The 24858-nt window shown below is 33.7% G+C and overlaps 2 protein-coding genes across 5 annotated transcripts; one reads left to right on the top strand and one right to left on the bottom strand.

The window, feature by feature from the left end:
- Positions 1-8374: 8374 nt before the first annotated feature.
- On the bottom strand, positions 8375-9627 carry LOC108479781 (uncharacterized). The gene is made up of 3 exons (XM_017782569.2): positions 9496-9627; positions 9327-9377; positions 8375-8778 (listed from the first exon to the last, which is right to left on the bottom strand). Exons 1-3 carry the CDS (start codon positions 9553-9555, stop codon positions 8512-8514), a joined length of 378 nt encoding a protein of 125 aa, XP_017638058.1. The 5' UTR covers positions 9556-9627; the 3' UTR covers positions 8375-8511.
- Positions 9628-11889: 2262 nt separating this feature from the next.
- On the top strand, positions 11890-22469 carry LOC108479780 (uncharacterized). 4 transcript variants are annotated; one of them, XM_053023148.1, is made up of 14 exons: positions 11890-12142; positions 12620-12968; positions 13385-13462; positions 14090-14247; positions 14957-15032; positions 15426-15493; positions 15577-15835; positions 16088-16192; positions 16314-16420; positions 16511-16564; positions 16661-16744; positions 17421-17584; positions 21693-21842; positions 22159-22469. In XM_053023148.1, the coding sequence occupies exons 2-13, from the start codon at positions 12665-12667 to the stop codon at positions 21838-21840; spliced, it is 1605 nt and encodes a 534-aa protein (XP_052879108.1). In that variant the 5' UTR covers positions 11890-12142; positions 12620-12664; the 3' UTR covers positions 21841-21842; positions 22159-22469. The 4 variants fall into 4 exon arrangements, with proteins under 4 accessions (XP_052879108.1, XP_052879110.1, XP_017638053.2 ...); XM_053023150.1 differs by lacking the exon at positions 16661-16744; XM_017782564.2 differs by having other exon boundaries at positions 21693-22469.
- Positions 22470-24858: the final 2389 nt, after the last annotated feature.

Below are 24858 nucleotides of genomic sequence, written 5' to 3'. Positions count from 1 at the left end.
AAATGGCCATAATCCAACACTTACAAGCCAAATCTCATGGCTATAATCACAACTCAAAACATACCAAGATAACAATAGCCTATACATGCCATATACCATATATACAAAGCTTCAAAAGTACCAACTAGATGATCGATAGTGTGATGATGTTTTTCGACGATCTCCGAGTCTGATTTAGCTTCGATAATCTATAAAACATGGGAAGAACACACAAAATAAGCTTTAAAAGCTTAGTAAGCCAAATACAAATAAAGTCATCACATGAATATTTGCATATCAATTCAATATGCTAAACATAGCTAATCACATTCAAATTTACAAACCTTTCTCATTGAATATAAATTCAATGTCTTAATTAAGTTCATCAAATACTTTTCTTTTTCAATACTCGTAAGAATTTCATACGTACCTGAGTCACTTAGCTTATTTACATATTCTTTCTCGACTTGACGTTACTCGTTGAACCGTTCGAAATCGTTAAGGATACTCGAAAATCACATAAGCTCATACAATGCCATATCCGAGATATGGTCTTACACTATCCCGGACAAGGTCTTACACGAAATCGATTAACGATGCCAATATCCCAAACATGGTCTTACACGTAATCTCAATACAATGCCAATGTCCTAGACATGATCTTACATGTAATCATATCTTAGTAACCTAATGTCATGACATTCGTATCCTATACTATTCCTAAGGTTCATACGGCACTTTGGATATCGTAACTTCATCGATTCTTGCTCGTAAGTGCTCGTTTAACATTTATAACATTTCCATGACAAGTAAACACATGTAATTCAATTTAAAGATATTTATTTGCATATGAACTTACCTCGTAGTCAGAATAGAGGGACCGGATCGACTATTCAATAACGTTTGATTTCCCTCGATCTAAATTCAATTTCTTTCATTCTTGATCTAAATAAATTAAAAATTAACTCTTTTATTCCTCAATTCATTCAATTTCATCCAAAACACACAATTTGGGACATTTTATATATTAACCCCTATAATTTCACATTTTTTCTATTTAGTCCCTATTTCATAAAAACACAATTTACAACAATTTAAACTAAACCCAAGCTAGCCGAATATATAGAGGCTCCATAACAGCCCATATTTATCAATATTTCACACATTTAACTATATATTTTACATTTTTCACAAATTAGTCCCTTTTATAGAATTTCACTAAAAAACACTTTACAAAACATGATAATCTATTAACAAATACTCATTTTCCATCACCAAACATTCAAGAACAATTCATAAATGGAAACTTTCAAAATCATCAACAATTTCAAAATTTGAGGCATGAGCTAGCTAGAACACGAAGCAACGATCACAAAAAACATAAAAATCATCAAAAACCGAGCAAAGCACATACCTTAATCAAGTTACCAAGTTTTTGAACCCTAAAATGCTTCAATGGCTATTTATTTTCTCTATATTAGGTGAAATATATGATAATATAAGCTTATTTTTTGTTTTGTTTTTACTAATATTAACTTATTAACCAATTTACTATTTTAACCTTGATTAATAACATGAAAATTAACTAAGACATGTCCATAATGGTCCACTCAAGCTATTAATGGTATAATAACATCATAAGGACCTCCCATTTAATAAGCCATAGCAATTAAGCACTTTTAACATATAGAATGAAACTTTTGCCTTTTACGCGATTTAGTCCTTTTTCTCAAATTAAGATATTAAACGATAAAATTAGCTCACGAAATTTTTACACATATATATTCACATGCTGTAAACACCAAAAATAATATTAAAATAATTTTACAACATCATATTTATGGTTCTAAAACCACTGTTCTGATTTAGTTAAAATCAGGTTGTTACAATTTTCACCTTTGGAACTACTGACTTCACACTTTAGATATTGAACTTCCTTAAAGGTGTCTAAGGTTCTCCAGAAGTATAACTTCACTCATTTTCCATTGCCTAATAATCTCTGGCCATTATCAGTTTCAAGTTCCAAGGCTCCATTAGTCAACACATGGGTGATGGTATATGGCTCGGTCCACCTTGACCACAGTTTCCCCGGAAACAACTTTAAACATGAATTGAATAGAAGAACTTGTTGATACGACACACAATTTTTCCTTTTGATCATGGCATCATGACGAAGTTTTCTTTTTTCCTTGTACAACTTGGAGTTTTCATATGCATAAAGTCAAAATTCTTTAAGTTCATGCAATTGGAATAGGCACGTTTCCCTCGTAAGGTTCATGTCTAAGTTCAGCTCTTTGATCGCCCAGTATGCTTTTTTCTCTAACTTAATAGGTAAGTGACAATTTTTTTCCATAGATTGACTTATAATGTGACATCTCGAGAGATGTTCTATAAGTTATTTGATATGCCCAGAATGTATCATCTAAGCGAAGGGACTAATCCTTGTGAGTTGGTTCACCGTCTTTTCTAATAGCTACTTGATTTCCCGATTCGACACTTTAGCTTAGCTACTAGATTGAGGGTGATAGGTAATAACAATTGGTGTTTCACTTTGTATTTAGAGAGTGTATTTTCCAGCTGTTTATTTTAAAAATGTGTATTTTCAGTACTGATTATAGCCTTAGGTGTCCCAAATATTGAAAATATATTCTTGCGAAGAAACTTCAATACTGCCTTGGTATCGTTGGAAGACAAAGCCACCTCTTCAACCTATTTGAAAACATAGTCCACCGCTAACAGGATGTATTGATTTCCTAAAAAGTTCAGAAAATGGCCCCATGAAATCAATCCCCCATACATCAAAGATTTCCACTTTAAGAATTCCCTTTTGAAGCATCTCGTTTCGCTTGGAAATGTTCCCAGTCCTTTGGCTCAAATTATATCTCTTGACAAATTCATACGTATCATGAATCATCGTTGGCCAATAAAAACCAGATTGCAAGATTTTTTTTGCAATCATTTTTCCACCAAAATGTCACCTGCAATAGGAGGTGTGACATCCCATGAGAATATCCTCCATCTCTTATTCGACTATGCATTTTCGGATAAGTTGATCCGTGCATTTCTGAAAGGCATAAAGTTCCTCCCAAATATAATCTCGAGCATCATGAGCAATTTTATTTTTTTGTTGACTAGATGCCTTAGTCGGGAAGACTCATCACACTAAATAATTGACAATGTCAACATACCATGGTGTCGATAGTGTTATTTTCTTCATAAAACAACAATTAGCAGGAAACAATTGTTCATCAATAAATGTGTCATCTATGGCTTTATTCCCTTTGAGATCACCTGCATGTTCTAAATAAGACAAATGATCAGCCACTTGGTTCTCTCTCCCTTTTTTGTTTAGTATCCATAAATCAAATTCCTGAAGTAACAAAACTTATATCATCAAACTACCTTTGGCCTTCTTTTTATTCACAACATACTTTAAAGTTGAGTGATTTGTGTATACATAAACTCAATTAGCCATTAAATACGGGCAAAATTTCTCACATGCAAATAACACAACTAACATTTCTTTTTCGGTAGTTGTGTAATTGTATTGGCTCAGTTTTAAGGTCTTGCTAGCATAATGAATAATATGAAAAATTTTGTCTTTCTTTTGGCCCAAAATGGCTCCAACGGAAAAGTCGCTAGCATCAAACATGATAACAAATGACTCATCCTAATTAGGGCTGTAAATAATAGGAGCAATCACCAAATTCTCCTTTAAGGCTTTAAAAGCGATATTACACTCTTCATTAAAGATAAAAGAGACATCTTTTTGTAGGAGACAACTCAATGGTTTAGAGATGTGCGAAAAATACTTGATGAAGCGTTAATAAAACCCAACATGCCCCAAAAATTCTGAATTCCACAAAGAGAAGACGGGGGTGAAAGTTTCTCAATAACTTCAATTTTCATATAGTCAAATTCTAATACCTTCTTAGAATTCTGATGTCCAAGGATGATACCTTTGTTACCATGAAATGATATTTTTCCTAATTTAGTACAAAGTTAGTTTCTTCGCATCTTTTAAGCACCTTTTCAAGATTTTCCAAGCATTCAGTGAAAGAATCTTCGTAGACTGAAAAATCATCCATAAATACATCTAAGACTTCCTTGATCATGCTAGTAAAAATAAATGTCATACAACATATAAACGTAGCTAGAGCATTTGACAAACCAAAAAGCATCCTTCAAAAGGCATTAGTACCAAACGAGCAAGTGAATGTAGTCTTTTATTGATTATTTGGATGGATCAAGATTTAATGATATCCTGAATCCCCGTCTAAGAAACAATAAAACTCATTTCCAGCCAATCTATCGAGCATCTGATCAATGAATGGTAATGGAAAATGATTCTTCCTAGTAGCGTACTTAAATGTTCGATAGTCAATACATACACGCCACTTAGTAACAATCTTCGTCAGGATAAGTTCATCCCTGTCCTTTAAGACTATAGTCATTCTTCCTATTTCGGAACACAATGTATTGGGCTCACCCAATCGCTATCAGAAATGGCATAAACGATACCAACATCTTAGTTAGCTCATTCTTCACAACTTTTTTCATTGCAATATTTAATCGTCGCTGAGTGTTTACACTGGTTTTTTTCATCTTCTAAAAATATTTTATGTTGGCAAATAGAAGAGCTTATACCCTTGATATCTACAATTGTCCATCCAATAGCCTTTTTATGAGTATTCAATACATGAAGAAGTGTAGTTTCCCTTTCCGTACCTAGCCGAGCAAAAATAATAACTCGAAGAGTGTTGTTTTTACCCAAATAACCATACTTCAAACCTTCCAGAAGAGGCTTTTATTCTAGTTCTGAAGGTTTAACCGTTAAAGGTGTTATCTTTTTAGATGTATCTTCGAAAGGCTCCAATGACTTTTTACAATGTCTCTACCAATCTAATTGATGCACACACTCTTTCTTGAGTTGAATTTCCATGTCTTCATACAATTCACCATCCTCTTCATTAATGATTAACTCACCTCTTTCTTGAGTATGAAACTTTTTATATTTCTCCACCTTCTTCGTTTTAATTGATTCTGAGACTAGCTCCAATTCATAATCCTCTTACTTTGTCGATCCACTATTTTTCTAGGCTACCGTCATCCCTGGTATACAAACTCTTTAACCTAATTCCACTTTTTGATCTTCCAATTCCTTGAAAGTCTTACTAAAAATCTCACAATCTAGAGAACGACTATTCCCCTAAGCGGAATCATTAACGCTGATGTTTACAAGTAGAACTATTATTTCTCTCTCTATTATAGTCCAAATACTTCCTCTTGATATGATGTCAAATTGAGTCTTACTGGTTACGTCAAATTCAGCATTAAAATATTATGATTGCTTGACACTCTAAAATATTGCGATTGCGTGACACTCTCTACTCCATTTCCAATTAAGCCTCTTAATATCCTTTTGAACATTTCCCAAGCTTGATCTACTATCTCAGTATTCTTTTGCTTGAAGTCAAACAGTTTCTCATAAACAATGAACATGATATTATAGGTATACTCTACTTTAAGAATAATTGAAGAAATTCTTCTGATGTAGTGATGGTGTCAGAAGGCAACATATCTAACCACTCATTAGCTTTCCCTCCAAGAGCAAACGAGATCAATAACAATCGAATGGTGTCGGTAGAACTCCTTCGTAACTCACGGTACTATATATGTGTTCAAACTTGCGAAAGAATATTACTGGATCCTCACATTCATTTCCACCAAATTGAAGATTAACTAGAACCCACAAAATAAGAGACAATTTAACCTTAATGTATAGAATCTCGATATAGGGTGTCGTTATCCCCGATCGTAACCAACTCCGGTCATGCAACATAGTGTCTAGTAATGATGTCATAATCGATAATTGTAAAAGTAACTTCCTTCATAAGAAAGCCCAATTTGCTACATCAATGAGATAAATAAACCAATTAATCGACTCACATAATCCATTTACATAACAAATAAATGAGTAAAATAAAATTTGTATATATAAATCTTACTTTTACTACTTATCTTTACGTAAAGATGTACAACTAAAAATCGCTTAATCTTGCACCATGTCCCTGGCAACGATGCCAACAACTTGACCGTCCGCTCACGTGTGTGTTAAAACAAATGATTTTGGAAAACTATTTTTTTGAAGAATGGTTTTAACTGCAAGCCTACAGTTTAGTTGTAATATTTATAATGTCTCCAACGGGTTGAACAAAAAAGAAGTTGGTGATTGAGTAATAAATAGCATACACTATAAAGTTTAAGCAACTGTTGGTACAATTTTATAGTACAATAAACCATAACAAGAGAATGTTGCAAGGAAATTAAATATGCTACTATATGGACCAAATTGCAAAGAGTATAAGACTACGAAATTAACCAATAAATAACTAACGGTGGTTGGTTGACTTCGATGTGGTTTACCAATTTTCTAATGAGGGACTTAAATCGCTTAAATTACTAAAGTAGCTCTATTTTATCTCTAGATCTCAATTTTACCAAATTAGACAAATTAGTCCAGTTTATCTTTTGATCTCATCGAGTAATCCGGGGCTAATCAATTGGTGCACAACAACATTACCCATCGGTCTCATTTGTCTAAATGTTCTCTTAGGGGTTTTAATCCTAAGTTTTTAGGTTCATTCAAATTAATTCAATTTATTACGATTTGGTCATTCATCCAAAAATTAGTTCACCATATCTCCATCAACCAACCCCTTTAAAGGTTTAGCTACTCATGTTGGAAATACAACTAACAACCATGGAAATGACAAGTAAAGAATCATGAAACGAAAAGCATTCAACAAGAAAATTTAAGGCAGTAAACATAAAAGGAATAAACTTTAATAGATTTAAAGTAAATAAAACTGAAATACATCAAACTAAAGCTAGAAATGTCCTTACAACCCAAGTACAGGAGTTGAAAGTGCAAATAACAAGTGAGAATTGATAAGAGAAATTTACTCGAGGATGTAAAAATGGTAGGCAGTACCATGCCCATAATTGAAGGAGTATGCAATCGCCGATTTTAATTTTTTATGCTTCTCTTGTTCGACACATCTCTCGGTACAATGTCGCCAACACAGCTTAATAGGTGCTAAAAGTAAGATGTTTTAGTCTTATTCTTAATACGTTTTTGGATGATCATTCGATGTTAATGGTGAAATTTATGATTCTATTCCTTTAAATTCATGTTTTTATACTTAGGATGGCATTTTGGAGCAAAAAGAGTGAAAACTAAAAAATTAGAGCAAGTTACAGGATCCATACGACTGTGTGAGCCACATGAGTTATCACACAGCAATGTGGCAGGCCGTGTCGATTTCGTGATTTGCACTCTAAACCTGTAAAAAAGAATATGATTTTTAGGTTTTTCAAGCATTCTAAGATATATATATATGACAAAAATAAGAAGATAGAAGAGAGTTGTCATAGAATACTCAAGAAAACAACTCAAAAAACCGATTTTGAAGTAGGTGTATGTTAATATTGAAGATTTCCTATTGATTTCTTAGGAGATTATCATGAGTTTCTTTATTTGTTTTGGTTTTATACTGTCTCTGAGATATTTTTATTTGCAAGCATGAACTAATTTTCTAAATATCTAGTGAGATAAACCCTATGATGAATGTTGTCGTTTAATTTTTATTTTACGCAATAAATATTTAGATATTATTCTCAATTATGTGTGCTTAATTCTTGGTTTGATATTTCTAGATTATTGATCCATGTTTGATGTGCTTAAATCAGAAGAGAAATAGATCATGCTTAAGAGTAGATCTAGCATAATTGAATGGAGTTCGATGCAATCCTAGAAACAGGATGACATAAATCTACAATATTAGAGTCAAATCTAATAGTGGAATTCATAAATGGAGTTAATGCAATAATAATAGTTTTAATTAAAAAGAAATTTCAATTAATCAACTTAAAGTCAGTTGCTACTCTCAAAAGAGATATTAACATGATTTAGGGATTTTTACAGATCAAGATACTAAGTAAAGAAATTGCGTTATTTAGATCGATAATGACAAATGAAATCTAGATGAATTCTTTCCTAGATATTGTTTGACTTCTTGGTTGTTTACTTGATTATTTTCCTTATTTGTTCTTTGTCGCGTTCGTAGTTAATTAATTTAGTTAATTTTAGTTATCAATCAATCGCTCCAATTATTCTGTTAAATAATAGAAAGACGATAATTGCTAATACTTTTAGTCATTGTGGGAATGGCATCTTTGCTCACCGTAGCTATACTATTAATTGATAGATGCACTTACCTTAGTCAGATTTTTAGTTGTTTTCATGGACATCGCAGCTGGTCCCCAACTAAGTCGTCTGGCTTTTTTTAAGTCGACTAGTTGTAGGAGCCACATTAAATGTACCTAATTTTTAGATTTATCTGGCATTAGAAGACCTTCGATTAACCTCAATACGTATGGTTACACAAATTGTTGTTTTCAACTGCACTAGATGAGTTGTCGAGATATGAGATGTTGTCTTTTAACCATTTCATTTCTATACGGCTACCACTAAACTTGTCTAGCACATTGCCTAATAGTTGGTAGCAAATTATTATATTCTTGAGTGTAACTGTACGCTCGCCATACGGAAGATGGAATGTGTGTCTCAAGTCTCCATCTTTCTAGCAACGTACTAATAAGTGCGGGCTCCAATTTAATCCTTCCATGCATACGAGACACGTGTAAGAATCCCGCCTCTTGCAAGTGTTTTTCAATGACACGTGGTACCCTCGCACTTAAATTGTGTATATATGTCTCGATAATCCGATCTTCGATCTGATTATATAAACGAAATTTTTTTAAAAATTAATAATATTAACAACTTAATAATTATATTAAGTAAAATAAAAAATGTAACAATATTTTCTTATCATTTATAATTAGACGTCGAAAATGTAGTTGTGATCCAAACGAATAAGAGACAATGACATTTTAAATATATGAAAATCAAATAAAATTAAAAAATTATAAAATATAATATTGAGACAAGAAGAATTTGAGATTGAATGAAAAAATAGAGAATAAAAGAATAGGATTTGAATGAAAAGAAATAAAAAGAGTTGGGTATATATAACAAATAAACTAGCGGTCAGAAAAAAAAAATTATAACCAATTGAAAAAAAACCATTGGGAAAAAGTTTAAACTAGTTGTTGGATTTTTTGTTTTTTTATAGAAAAATAAAACGGCTAGCTATTTATTAAAAGCAAAAATGAAGAAACACAACCCATGGTTTTAGTAAACCATCCATAGGAAACACAAGGAACGAGAAAAACAATTAATAAGCAGAAGAAAAAGTAACAGCAAACAGTTGAAGGGACATTACACGGCTACGCTTCACTTTAGCATGACCGAAAAGAAACTCTTCAGCTACTATCTGAAAAATCATCATCCATCAGAACCAGTTGAAACAGCTTAACCACAATGCTCTTTCACTACATAATCCAGCTCTGCACAAAACAAGATATTAACGAATAAGAGGAAATGAATCTGACCTCACCTTCTTCAGCAACTTCGCCTGAATCAACTCGGACCATCCTCAATCCAGCAGACATCGCGTTTCCGGAGAAATCCTTCCCGTGCTAAAAGGTGACCAACCCTGTTACCACCGCGCTTAAAATGCTGAAATTTGAAATGTTCAAAGCCCAAGACTAACTGTTTGGCGTCCCAAATGTAACTGCTCACCCCCGATCAGTCAATCCCCGAACTATTTAATTTTGTAATCACTACGGTGGAGTCACCCTCAATCTCCACAGAACGAAATCCTAGATCCCGAGCAAATTGGATCGCCTACGAGCCAGACAAAGCCTCTACAGCCACTATCGAAGGTATGTGCTCTCTCCAGAAATAAACTGCGCCCAACAGTAAACCCATATGATTTCAAACAGCGATCCCTATACTCGATGCTTATGGATCACTATAGAAACCCGCATCAAAGTTCACCCGAACCCATGGTTCCACTGGCGGTCTCCAAACTTCCAAAATAGGCGCCCTACAACCCCCACCTTCTGTCGATAAGGATTGCAGTTCCCAGGCATAGCCCAATATAAAGGTAAGTAGTGATTGAATTGGTTGATGATATCTTTCATGTATTATTCCGTTTCTAGAATTCCAGATGACCCATATTGCTAAAATGACAATCTGTACACACTGCTCTCCTTTGTCAAACAGCTCACTAATCCAGCTCATGAACGTCTCGTCATTTGGAGGTATAGCATCCCAAGTGACCCCTAGTTTGTCCCATAGCTCCAATAGCCCAGGGCAATCACGACAAGCATGCAAGAGAGTTTCCGGACCCCCACCACACCGATGGCACATTCTGTTTGAACCAGGACGACGTTGAAATAGATTTACTTTCGTAGGAATATAATTATGTAAAAATCTCCAACATGTAAATTTCATTTTTTTTTGGGCACCTTAGCAGCCCAAAGTTGTCTGTAACATCGCCTAATAGTTTGCCCCATATGATTGTACCTGTCATCATCCGAGTTGGGGAAGCCTCGGAGTAGAAGTCGATACCCACTCCGAACTGTGTAATTTCCATCATCTACAAGGCACTATCTCCACCGATCCTCCAATGTGTGAGAGGCCAAAGGAATACACAGCACCTTCCGCACATCCTAGTCAGAGAATAACCCCCTTTGCACTTCCTGATTCCAACTGCCACTGTTAACATCAATTAAATCAGCAACCTTCTCAAATCCATTAATCCTCAGAGATTGAATTTTGCAGGGTTTCTCACTCGGGAGCCATGCATCATCCCAAATGGAAACCGAAGAGCCATTCCCCACTTGCCACCCACAGCCCATTCGCAGTAGTCCCTTAGCTTCCCAAACAATGCGCCACATGAAGGAAGGTTGATTCCCTAACTCTGACCCCGTAAAAATAGTAGTTGAGTAGTATTTAGCTTTCAGCACGCGAGCAACTAAAGAATCTGAGCTTTTCAACAAACGCCAACCTTGTTTAGCAAGCAAAGCAATATTAAGTTTTGACAAACTTCGAAATCCCAATCCACCAACTTCCTTAAGATCGCACAAACCCTCTTAGGAACACCGATGAATTCCCTTCCGTAAATTAGCCTCACCCAACCAATAGCGACAAAGCAAGGCCTCAAGCTCTTTACAAGTAGAATTCGGAAATAAAAAACAAGACATAGGGTAAATTGGGATAGCTTGTAGGATAGATTTAATAAAGATGGCCTTACCACCCTGCGAAATACACCTATTAAGCCAACCCCTATTAAGCCAACTCCCAATACGATCCAAAACCCGGTCCTTAATAGATCGAAAAGCCTGCTTTTTAGTTTCTACCAACAATCACCGGAAGTCCCAGATATTTCCCGGGGTTTGAAGTACTGCGCACACGCAAAGTGCCTACCATAGCAGGTCGCAACTCAGGGTGCACATAATACTGACACAGATTAGGAATTTCGCAAAATTAATCTTTTGCCCAGAGCATTGTTCATATTCTTTTAATGGTAGGATTTCTTAACCGTTGGAGAAATGACTGTTGACTTACCATTAGACGAAAGCGCTCCGAGTTGGATGTGTATTCTCTCAAAAAAAGTGGTCTATTTTCTTAAATTTTAGGAAAAACATCCTAGAACTCTTAATACATTTCAAAATTGACATATTTGCCTAATTAACCCAAATAACCCAACTCAAAATATAAAATTTTAAATATTATATTTAATACAATAAAATATTTATTATATTTAATTTTAGTTTTAATATAATAAAACATTTATTATATTTATGGTTATTTTTAATATAAATATTTTTAATGTGTTAGAAAACTTTTATTTTAGAAATTTTAATGCATTTAGTTTGTTATTTTTTAAATTTTTAATTTTAAATAAAAATTAATCTAAAAAAATAAAATATGAACCAGTCAAGTCAGGCTCGAACTTACCTTTCTTAATTGAACCAAGCTTCAGCAGAAAAAACTATGCCATTTTTATGGCCGGTCGATCCTAAATTTAAAAAATTGATCTAAATAACTCAGCCTACAAAGGCCTTTAGTTGTAGCTAAAGAATTCGGGTCACGAGATATGGTAAAGTCGACCCGGTCTACACATCTCATCATTCGCGCGTTATACCGTGAGATCTGCGCGCGGGGCTGTGGCGTCTGTTAAGTAGTCAGGTCAGTCAAGCAGATTTAAAAGGAAAAAAAAAAAGTTTAACTAACCAAACCAGGATTTCAAATCTGGGCGATTGGAGCTTAAACCTGGAGTTCCTCCATATTGCCATTTCCTTTCCTTTCCTTTTAATTTTTTCACATACATTTTGACCCTTTGTTATTTAAACACATTCAATTTCCTTTCCTCGCGATCTCAGTTTTAAGGTGACATAATCTTAATTTATTATCGAATCTTTATGTGTATCAATCCTATTTTTCTTTTAATATTTTGGATCATTTAACTCTGAAGGAGCATTTTGATTTCCATTTGGTTCCAAGGAAAAATGGATTGGAAAGCCAACTCATTTGTCTTTCTTAAAATTTGTACGACAACCAAACAAGTAGCTTATTTTAGGTCTCCAATTATTCCTTCTATTTGGAATGGAGTTCATGTGCTCCCTAAAGCAATCTTTCATTTTACATTTGCTATACATTTTGCAGGTTGATTTCATTGTTGATGAATTTCATGAAATTTGTTTAGAGGCAATGTTGCCATATAGGTTTTCTTTCTTTGGAGATGAGGGATATAGTAAGGTTGGTACCGAGGATGGAGATATAAGTCAATTGAACCCAACACTAAAACTGCAAACAGATCGAGATGTTTATAGACCTGGAGATTCTATCTATGTCACAATTGAGATCTGCAATCCCCTAATTGGTGACAAGACTAGTAGTACTGTGCCTTCACTTTGGGTTGAAAAGCTTGGCTTCGAAATTAAAGGGATTGAGAAATTGGATACCCAATGGTTTGCCATCCAAAAACCATCGACCGGAATGAAACATGGGAGAGGTTGGATTAAAATTGTATTCATTGCTTACATATTTAGAGTTTATATTAATAGATTGAATTCGAAATTCTTTTGCTTTATACTTTTTTCTCTAGGAGAATGAAGTCAGATCAATGTAAAGGAGTGTGTCTAAACTGCTATTTGCCAACATTTTTCAGTTTCTTCTCACATTTTAGTATTCATGTAATCTTTTAATTTTTGGCCATTTAGTCTTCAACGTCATTTCAAATTTAGATAAATTGCATTAGCAATCGGCCTTGTTTTTAACCTTGGGAGATGAATAGAACTGAAACTGATACCAAAAGGAAAGAAAAAGATCATGTACTCTTTCTTTCCTTTTATTATTATTATTATTATTATTATTATTATTATTGCATTTTATGTTTATATTATTGTTCTCAATCCTTTTTTTTTTCAGGTGAACATGTTTTTTTGGATTCTTCAACACCATCAATGGTTTCAAATCAGATTGTGACTTCTGGCTCTTCAAAAAATTGTTAGTCTAAATACTTTTAATGTTTTATGGTACATATATATAAGTGCAAGTGTGTAAAACTTGTTCTTTTTTTTTCTTTCGAAATCTATTTATCCATCTTAAAATGTAATCAATGCTATGGGTGAGTATTTGTTTCTCAAGCAAAATGAATATACTGACGTTGTTGTTGTAATGATGAGCAAATGCAATCCTGTTTTTGTCAAACTCCTAGTTCTTTTCTTGATGACAACTGCATGATACTAAGTTGCTTAAATATTAGGATAGAATCATAATTCATTCAGTTCATTGACTTTTTAGAAAGAAAAATTGTAGCTAGAAAGATGGATTTTGTCATAAGAAAAACAATAGAAGGAAGCAAGAACAAATGTTGAGTCTCTTATCTGCAAAAAGGTGATTTCAAAGATGAAAGCTATATTGCATTATTTGTAAATGTCTCCATTTCTAGTTGAATTACTATAGGCACCTAGTCATGCAGTTTTTTTAAATGAATTTTTAATGGTTTTTAGTATACGGTATCTTGTTACTTCTTGCTATGGTTATCACAATTATTTACCTTGTTATTATTTCATTATATTTTTCATTCAACAGGATTTCTTTTTGTATCTTACTTTTTACACTTATTTATAGATGTGGTACGAGCTATGCTTCCTAGCGTTATACCACCATCTTACAAGGGTACTACCATTCGTTATTTATATTATATAAAGAGTACCATGTCTGTTCCATGGCTGCTATTGGAAAATGGTCACTCCAGCAAGGAGTCCGTAAAAGATCTTACCAAAGTGGTTGGTTTTACTTATATTCATAATTTTTGTGATCGATCCCAAAATTATCTTCTGTTATCTTTTACAACTAGACATGTTTGACTTGATGATAGTGCTCTTGAAATAGGAATCTTGTTGAACTTTCTGGTAACAAAGCTACTTCTGACCTAGGGTTCAGACGGTCTGTGCTAAAGACTTGCCCCGCTGTAATAGTGAAAAGTCAAAAGAACAAAAGAATCTGATAATCATAAGTTTATTTGTTGTTTCATATGTGAGGAGCAATGGAGGTTTATAGTTTTTTTTCACTTTCATAAATTTGTATTTTGATACTGGTGCAAGATTTTCTGTTTATGAATATAAGGCTGAAGTTTTGGAAATCCTTAAATGTCAAAGATTTTGTCATTTGCATTTGAGTGCTCGTTAACCATTTTGTTTACTTCATTTGTGCACTTGTATTTAATATTGGCGATAAATCACTTTGTCCTCTCTTATTGGCTCCTTTTTTAGTACATAAATTTATGTTTTTTGAAAGCTAGAGTACGTAAATTTATAGTTAAACACATATGGGAATTTTGGCATATCCATGCATGTGTTTCCTTTTTGCATTTGTCCTCATGCGCAACTGTATCTTGGTGAGGACTAGTCCTCATCCTAGTCTGATTCTTTGAACTATGTATTATGTGAAAGAGTTATGATATCAATGATTTTTATGAACTTTGCCTTCCAACAGGAGGCTCGTGTTCCTTTTCAAGTATGGGTAACTGAGAAGGGAAATGGTTTGGTAATGGAAGATGGTCAAAGTGATGGTAAGTTGTTAACATTTCAAGTTCAACTTTACGATCTCTCTTGCTCTATTTTAATTTATTAAATTTGGTGAAATTATTGATAAGCAGTAACTTTCAGTTTTGACGTGATATGTGCTTGTAGTCAAGAACTTTAATGAAGTTTTAGGATGCAAATGTAATTACTCTAACAATAAAGCAGGAAGGATGTAAGAATTTAAATCTTAAGCAAAGGTAGATATGTTCCAATCATTGCTAGATTTTGTTTCCAGTGACGTTTTCTCTTTTCTCTCTCATAGAGCTAACTCTAGTATTGTAAACATTAGTCATTGCTTGTAATATAAAGAAATTCAATAAGTTCAATCTGATTTGACAATAACTTAAGTTTGATAACTATGTTTCCTTTTGATGTTTTAGATATTGTTCCTTCCACTACCATCCAAACAGATATGTATTGGAAAGAGATAGATGGAGACTCGGAATGGGTAAGGCTGTTATTAATGTTGATAATGCTTTTGGCTTATTGTTTGAGTTGAATGATTTCTCAGTAAATTGATATTAGTTACAGGCTAGGGTGAGTGACACGAATGATGGTGTCGAGGAAGGGTATGAGAGCTCAAGAGATGAAATATCATCTGTTTCATCATATAACCCTTTGAAGGAAAATTTGTTTAAAAGCTTTAGAAGTTCCTTATCCTTTGAATCAACAACAGCCAGGTCTTCAAATAGAGATGGTTCATATCATGATATTGACTATTCGAGTTTGCCTTCAAATGTCAGACTTCATCGATTATCAGTGGCTGAGGTCATGCATGATTCTAACACTGGTAATTAAATTATACTTGATTATGCAATTTGCAAGAAGTTATACTTGTTTATGTACAGACACTATTTGCACTTTACACTAAACTTGTCTTTCCTTCCTGTCATCATATAGACATACTTATGTGTTCGGTTCAATTGTTGTGATTACTTGTAAGATTTTCAGCACACATGCTGAGGCAATACCATTGGTTTGATTTGAGATAATAGGTTTTCTTTCTGATCCTTATCACGCCCTTCGAAATATTTTCCAACAGACAAATCATTGGCTGTTTTATCTCCAAGTCAGCAGCAGGCTCCTGCAAGAACTCTATATCCGGATGTAACGGGAGTATCTTCTGCACCTACTGAATCTGTAGCCTGTAAAGTATCAGACTTTCTGACATTTTTTATTTTTTGTTTGTTTCTCATGCATCATAAATCTTGTCTTCATCTGTTTAATATGTAAATCCTGGTAAATTTAATTTTTAGCATTTTCTGCAGCAGAGGGCTTTATTCGAGGAAGGTCTTATAATATCAGGATGGATGAACATGTTTTGCTAAGATTTTCCCCCAAAAATTCTGAGTCCACATATTACTTTAGTGATATGGTAAAATCAGTTAAACTGGTCATCTCCTTGCTTAAATCATGTTTGTTGTTTCTTCTCTTATTGTATTCCTTTTACCTATTCGATTAACAGATAGGTGGTACTCTTATTTTCTTTCATGAAGAAGGAGCTAGAAGATGCCTTGAGGTAATGATCAAATTGAGAAACTACTAGATAACTGAAGAAACTATGAACTATTGAATGATGCATCTTGAGGTTAACTAGAAGAACTACTATTTTTAGGTTTCAGTGACATTGGAAACTTCTGAAACCATAAATCGGCGTTTTGTTCATCCTTCTAGAAGGAATTCCCCAACAATTACAAAGGTTTTTTTATCCAAAATTTTCTAATCTACAGTTCATTAATGAATTACAGTGTTATTTATTTATATGTCTGTTTTGAGCTTTCACTTTATCTATCTACATGCACATGTTAATGACCTACATTATATGCTTGGAAAGTGACACCTTGAAAAATTGCTTCTTGTTTTTTCAGAAGTTTTGGGTTGCTAGAATCCAGTTCCTTTATTGTTTTTTTACAGATAGTGTTCATTATCCCAATTCCAAAGAGCTTTCTCTTTCCTTCTAGTGTTTACTACTGTGTACTCCAAAAGTCCTAAACCTCTTTCTATGATATTAATGAAAATGTTCCTTTAAAGAAGAAAGGAACTAAAATGAATTTAGGCATGAAAAAGTAATTGAATCTTGAAGTGGTTTAGTTATCCCCCAAAAAAAAAAAAAGAAGAAAAGAAAAAGAATCTTAAACTTAATTTATTCTTCAAAATATGTTATATCCTTATAATGTTGGTCATAATTCCATTCCTGAGAATGAGCATTGCTTTTACCGTCTGACCACAGTTGCCTAGGTACTAGCATAATACACCATCAATATTTGGCTTAGAAGGTTTTACTTTTTGGAACCATTTTATCCTTTGGAAGTCAAGATAAGAAACTCATTTTCTTTAGATGCTATTGTAATCTTTTTTATTGATTTCTCTTGTAGGTTCAGAGTGATCATCATGAGGTTGTTGCTGATTTAGTACAGACAAGTTTTCTTTTCTCTATTCCAATGGATGGCCCCATGTCCTTTTCCACTCATCACATCTCGGTGGAATGGGCTCTAAGATTTGAATTTTTCACTACTCCAAAGAACTTAGACTGGACAAGGTATGACCATGCGACACTGATTGCAATCAAATTGAACAAGTTTTAGGAAGAAGAATGATTCACTCTTATTACTTCTAATCTGAATACAGCCTTTTAAAGAATAGCAGGAAAAATAAAAAAGGAAATAATCTCTAGAAATTAGCCTATCCCTAAAAATTAGTAATTTGATTATGGCTAATAGTACAAGGAAATTCCTAGCACTAATGTAGAAAATCTGCTTAATTTAAGGAATTCCAACACTCCCCCTCAAGCTGGAGTGTAGATGTGAATCAAACCCAGCTTGCCCATAATTTCTTCGAACATTTTTCTTGAAATGCAACCCCTTACCTAGAGTCCCTTTTAAGTATCTCAATATCCTGTAGGCAGTTTCCAAATGTTTCTCCCGTTGATATCTCCCCCTGTCTACTTCTTCTCTATCCTTATCAGTTCCTAATTTAAGGTTGGGTTCCATAGGAGTCTTGTCTATGTTCTTTGGAGTTTCTACAGAGTCAACATTAGAAACAAAGGCATTGTAGGATTTAGACAAGTTTCCATAGGATACAAACAGAGAAATGGGATGTTGAGTGCAGCTCCTAGTGCCCTTTCTTACTGCAATTGGAAGATGGATGGAAGATGAAGGAGGTGAAACTTCTTCCTCAGGACAGTCCTCGGGTAAAGATGGCATAGGCACTGCTGTTTCGGTCTCAGGCAGCTGATGTCTCCGAGAGTATACACGAAGTCCCTGAATTTTTCCTTGTTGTTTTTCAGAATGAGTGGGCTGTTTTTCTTCATTAGTATGATTAATCACCCTTGTTTCTTGTTGCTGAACAGTGGAGATAGGAAAAACAGGTTCCAAAACAGGAATAACAGTGGCTGTAGGATTTTCATCAGGTTTTGTAGTTGTGGTAGGGCTAACAGGTTCCAAAACAGGAATAACAGTGGCTGTAGGATTTTCAGCAGGTTTTGTAGTGGTGGAAGGGTTGATAGAGTCTTGAGGTATAATGAGAAGATTGCTCAAGGTCTCATCTTTACTAAGTATCTCCTCCTGAAGATGAGAGGCTGAAAAATATGGCTCTTTCAAGAAAGTAACATCAAGGGACACAAACATCCGTGTAAGGTTGAGAGTAGCACTTGTACCCTTTTGTGCAGGTGAGTAACCAATAAAGACACAAGTGTGAGCTCTAGGATCAAGTTTAGATCGGTTAGGTTGATGGTTGTGGACAAATGCTTTGCAACCAAATGTTTTGGTTGGTAGATTAGGAACACGAAACAAGGGAAAATTTTTTTGAAAAGTATGTAAAGGTGTTTGAAAGTTTAATACCTTTGATGGGAGTCGGTTTATAAGATAACAAGCAGTGAGGACAGCTTCTCCCCACAAATACTTTGGTACACCCATAGTAAACATAAGGGCACGAGCCACGGCTACAAGGTGTCTGTTTTTCCTCCTAAACCCCGCTTTGTTGAGGGGTGTCAGGACAAGAACTTTGATGTATGATTCCTTGCTCAGAAAGATAAGGACTTAGGATAGAATTAAAGTACTCTCTCCCATTATCAGTTCTAAGGGTGTGAATATTTGAATTGAACTGAGTTCGAATCATTGAATGAAAATTTTTGAAGACTCTAGAGACTTCGGATTTTTCTTTAAGGAGATAGACCCAACAAACTCTAGTGTGGTCATCAATGAAAGTTATGAACCACCTAGCCCCTGTGATGTTTTTTACTCGACTGGCTCCCCATAGATCACTGTGGATTAAAGAGAAAGGTTGAGATTGAACATAAGGTTTTAAAGGATAAGGGACACGAGTGTGTTTAGACAGTTGGCAAACTTCACAGTTTAATGAACTAATTTTCTTATTTAGAAATAGTAGAGGAAACAGTTTCTTCAAGTACATGAAATTCGGGTGTCCTAGTCTACGATGCCATAGCATGATAGAATCGTCTTTTGATGTAGATAAGGCCATCCCTTCTTGTGAACTGTTTTTGTTCCAAACATATAAGCCATCATTAACTTTAGCAGTGCCAATCATCTTCCCCGATTCCTGTTCCTGAACCACACAACTGAAAGTAGAAAATTCAGCAAGTACTTTTTCATCCTTGGTAAGCTTGCTAATTGAGAGTAAATTACAGGAAAGATTTGGAAAATGTAAAACTTTATCAAGGGAAAAATTTTGACTAAGTCTCACTGTCCCCATTCCAGCCATCGGCGAGTAAGATCCATCAGCTATGCGAATCCGAGAGTGATCATGACAAGGTAAATAGGTGTGAAACAAACTTAGATTACCTGTCATGTGGTCGGATGCACCCGAGTCTAGTATCCAGGACATTGTGATAGATTCGTGTATAGTATTTAAAGCAGTACCTTGAATAGCTAGTGACCCACTGGCTGTAGGAGTCCCGAGTAGTTTATGAAGAGCCTCAAGTTGAGTTTTGGTTAGTCTAACATTCTGAGCATCTTCTTCAGTAGTAGATATCATTGCTGCCTTGTTTTCTTTCTGTTTTTTTTCTTCAGGATAGCCATGGAGTTTGAAGCATTTCTCCTTGGTATGCCCAACCCGATTATGATGGCTACACCATGGCCTTTTGAACCAGAATCAATTTCATCTTTGAACCTTTGAGATTGAGGGCCTCTTGAAATAAGAGCAGAGTTCTCGGAAGGATGATGACCAACTAAAGTCAATGGTTTTAATTCTCTTGTGTCTCCCAACATAATAAGACGCCGCTTCTCTTCCCTCCTTACTTGAAAGAAATGCTTCTCCTATGGTTGGCGGTGTGGTTTCGCCTAGTATTCGCCCTCGGACCTCATCAAGATCACGATTTAGTCCTGCTAGGAACTCATAGAGACGTTCTTTGTTAAGATGATCCATGAACTTGGTGTGTTCCACGCCTCGCCCCAATCACTTCATAATACATGTCTAACTCCCGCCATAAGATCTTTAGGTTGTTGTAATATTGAGTGATTTCAAGTGTTCCTTGTCGAATATCTTTCAACTTTAATTTGATCTCGAATACTTGGGAAGCATTTCCAAGATCCGAGTAATTCTCCTTGATTGCGCCCACATTTCTTTGGCGCTTTTGAAAAAGATACGCTCGCTTATATGACCTTCCATTGAATTTATAAGCCAAGCCATAACCATTGAGTTGTTAAGCTCCCAATTTGCATAACCGAGTCTGTTGATGCTGGTTGAGGAATTTGTCCATTAATGTACCCAATTTTTCCTCGCCATGAAGAACCATAAGGATGATTGTGACCATTGCAGAAATTTTTCCATCTAATCGATGATTTGTGATTATAAGAGAAGAGTTAAGGTCACCTTGTGGGATTCTTTGACTGTGATTTTGAGTTATTTGTGAGATCTCAGTCTTAGAGAAATTTTCGGTGTCACCCATGGAAGTAGGGTTTCTAACAGAGAAAAACAGAACAAGAGAAGAGAAGAAAGAGCAGGATCAAATAGATTCCTGATGCTCTGATACCATGAACAAGTTTTAGGAAGAAGAATGATTCACTCTTATTACTTCTAATCTGAATACAGCCTTTTAAAGAATAGCAGGAAAAATAAAAAAGAAAATAATCTCTAGAAATTAGCCTATCCCTAAAAATTAATAATTTGATTATGGCTAATAGTACAAGGAAATTCCTAGCACTAATGTAGAAAATCTGCTTAATTTAAGGAATTCCAACACAAATCATTCTAGCTTTTCAAAAATGAATCTTAGTAATGGTTTACTTGGCATTGAAGATTGTCAATCAATTGTATGCTTGTCGGCTATATGCATATACCATCAATACATATTTTCTATGGTAGAAATTTTTGCATATCTTTTTAGAATACTTTGACATGGTATTAGCAGAAAAGAAGCAATAATCGAAGATTTAAAAATAAAAATAAAAAAACTTCTCGAAATGCATTTAGTATGACCTGTAAGTTGGCTTCCATTGCTACTGTAGCTTTGCCAAAAATTGTTACCTAATATCGTACAAGAGAGGTTAGACTTGGACCTCAAAATTAAAATGGGTTAAAATAGGTAAAACTCTGCTCATAGTTCTATTGAAATTAATAGAAAATTCCTGCTTTAGGTGTTGCCAGATATAATTTTAAGCTGTGCAACCACTTCTTGATTTTGAATTCAGATACGAGCATCCTCTTTTAGTAGAAGGTAGAGACAAAAGTGAGTGGGTTCTTCCTATAACTGTGCATGCGCCTCCATCTGGAACTTCATCCACCCTCACACGTACTGAGAAGCCTTTCTCTTTAGAGCCCTTATGGGTTCATAGTTGAAGGTAAGTTGTTTCGACTTTTCCAATAAACTGAATTACTTTATCAATAATCTTTGTTGAAACCACAAAATAATGAGGGCATGGCTCAATTACGTATTTTACTAGCATTGTCGGATTCAAAGACAGATACAGCTTAACTGAGTTGTGTTCAACTCCATTACCATTGCAATGGCAAGATTCTTTTTATTTAATGCCAAGCAGAGTCAGTTTGATTTAATAGACCGTTTTTTCCAGGAGTCCTAAATTCAGTTTCTCATTTTCTTTTTGTTAATGTCTCGGCATTTGTAACATAAAATTTTTTATATTCAACTTTTGTCAGCTGAAAATACATTATTTTGGAGTGGCTAGAAATCAATGGTATGCTTCTGTCAATTGTCAAACATATTTTCCATTTGCCACTGGCCAACGTTATTATCGGCTCGCATATATTAACACATTCTTCATTCGAACGTTCCCGGAGAATAGCAGTTCTAAACATGATATGTTGAAACACAATTAACATGTTTTGTGTTTGCTTTTAGGATTTTGATGTCTTAAATAGTTTTTGTTATATTTTTGTTTATATGATTGATAAAAGATTATGAACATAATACATATATGTGAATTGCGTAGGTTGCTGAGAGTCAAGAATGAAGTTTTTTTTTTTAAATGAAGTTTTATTGTTGGAAAAAAGAAGAATGGAGTGAAGCAAATCTTAAAATTAAATTCTCATATGAAATGCATGGTAGCCAAAATCCAATACTGAAATCTAAAGGATTAATGCATTTATGCAGTGCCTTTTTCTAATAATAGTGTGTTTTGTCAGGCTCCTCGATTTGGTTTATTCGAGTTTGAAAATTGATTTTAGTGTTAGAATCGCATTGATGGATTGAATTGGTATAATCATAAATTTATGGTCCTATTGCTTCAATCAATAACATATAATTGAAAATAGTCAAAAGCATTTTCAACCAATAAAAAAAAATAAGAAATTGAAAAATTAGAAAAAGAAACGGAAACAGACTAATTTGGTTTTTATTATATTTTCTAACAAAAATTGGATATTTTTGTTATTTTGTGGTTTATTTATAGGAATAAATCTTAAAGTTATACATAAATTTTGGTTTAATGTGTAATTTTATACATAAACTTTGATTTTGTATAAATTTATACACAAAATTTTGATTTAATCTAAATTTTACAAAATATTGACACAATTATTAATATAGCATCATTTTATATTTATATATTGCATATCCGTATAATTATATTTATCTAATATGAAAATAAATACATGTATTTATTTCTTTAAATGTTTATAATTGAATCAAAATTAAAGTTTCATGTATACATTTGAACTACAAATCAAAGTTTCAAGTGTATGATTGTACCAAATTAAAATTCATATATTAAATTACACATTGAATTAAAATTCATGTATCATTTTGATATTTATCCCTTTATTTATATTCTTATTGTAAATATGATTTTTCATTTTTATAATTTTAATATTTTAAATTTTTCTAAAAATAATTGTTATTGGTTTGTTCTTTTAATTTTAAAAATAGTTGAACCGTCCAATATAATCAATTTGACCTTTGATTTGGAGAACTTTAAATTTTATTTTTAGATGTATTTGTACTAGTATTATTTTTAAAATATATTTAAAAGATAAAATTATTTTTACACATGTATTTTATAAAACCAATTTTTATGCTGAGTGAAATAAAATATTATTATTAAGATAAAAATTAAAATAATAACCCAGTTGATATGGATCTTCTATTTCAAGTTTGGAAATTGGTTGATCACCCAAGCTCAACTACTAAAGTTTTTTTTTTTTTAAAAAATATTTTTAAAAAATAATACTAAACTCGACTTTAAATAGCAAAATACTGGAAGCCTGGTTAGTAATCAAGGTCATCATACTCCTGTGAATCAAGTCTACCGAGATTCCGACTCATCCGCCAGCGTTAAAAGTAAAAGAGGGCAAGAATTAAGGAACCAAGAGGTGGACTCTTGAGCTACGTTGCGTAGGCATATTAATACTAATACTGATGAAATTGTCGGGGCTATACATCAAAATGTCCTCACTGACAGGGGAGTTCCCTTAACGGTTGGAATGTTTGTTGAAGATGATAATTACAACTATCAACAACAGATACCATCGTTAGTCAAAGTGGATAACATTTAATTGACATTGTCTGATAAAGCTAATAAATTGCTAGGGCTCGGTTAAGCTATCCCAAATCAGCCTACTAAAGAATCATGATTAGGTTCGCATGGAATGTAAGAGGTCTGGGTCAGCCTCTTACTTTCTAACATGTTACAAATTGAGCCATCAATATAAGGTTAATTTGTGCTTCTTGATGGAAACTCGTACTTCTATTGAAAAGTCTATCAACTTAGCTCATAGGTTGGGTTTCCAAGCTTGTGAGGGGTTATATTGTAAAGGGAAATGTGAGGTCTCTTCGTCATGTTGAAGACTCCTTTAAAAGTTAATGTTATAATAATAAAAAAAAAAGCATTTGGTTTGTTGTGTGTTATTGATGGTTGTGATTTTTTCCAGTTATCTTGTATTCGTGGACATCAAATAGTTCACAAAAAGAGCACGAATAGGAATAAAAGATATGAATCCCCTTCTTTAATGTCATATCATAATAATTGGATTGTGTTAGGTAAATTTAATTAGGTATTAAATTTTGAAGATAAATTATCATTCAAATCATTAGGATTACCAATGGTTGAGAAATTATACGAAGGTATTCACAAGTGTGGTTTGATTTGTTGGAAAAAATAGATTTCTTGAAAGTTTTGAGGCATTTTCTTGATTAGTAAATGTAGAGATTTGAATCATAAAATTATGATTTTATATTTTACTCCATAAGACATTCACAACTATATATTATATGCTCAAAATGGTTGAGTGATGAATGAGAAATTGATACTAAAAGTAAGCCACTTGTGAATTATGTTAAGGAAAATTGAAACCTTAGTCCCACATTAGTTAGATATCAAGTGGGAAATATATTTATATATG

The sequence above is a fragment of the Gossypium arboreum genome, chromosome 12 (assembly GCF_025698485.1).
Source record: "Gossypium arboreum isolate Shixiya-1 chromosome 12, ASM2569848v2, whole genome shotgun sequence".
Taxonomy (NCBI): Eukaryota; Viridiplantae; Streptophyta; class Magnoliopsida; order Malvales; family Malvaceae; genus Gossypium; species Gossypium arboreum.
This window is presented reverse-complemented; position numbering and strand designations above follow the sequence as displayed.

Bases quoted from the DNA above. Each gene is read 5' to 3' on its own strand.
- LOC108479780 (XM_053023148.1), top strand. From the start codon at position 12,665: ATGTTGCCATATAGGTTTTCTTTCTTTGGAGATGAGGGATATAGTAAG. The intron at 14,248-14,956 runs GTTGGTTTTACT...GCCTTCCAACAG, and splicing joins TAAAAGATCTTACCAAAGTG to GAGGCTCGTGTTCCTTTTCA. The intron at 15,033-15,425 runs GTAAGTTGTTAA...TTGATGTTTTAG, and splicing joins GGAAGATGGTCAAAGTGATG to ATATTGTTCCTTCCACTACC.
- LOC108479781 (XM_017782569.2), bottom strand. From the start codon at position 9,555: ATGTCTGCTGGATTGAGGATGGTCCGAGTTGATTCAGGCGAAGTTGCT. The intron at 9,378-9,495 runs GTCAGATTCATT...ATGATTTTTCAG, and splicing joins AAGTTGCTGAAGAAGGTGAG to ATAGTAGCTGAAGAGTTTCT. The intron at 8,779-9,326 runs GTAATGTCCCTT...TTATATAATCAG, and splicing joins CTAAAGTGAAGCGTAGCCGT to ATCGAAGATCGGATTATCGA.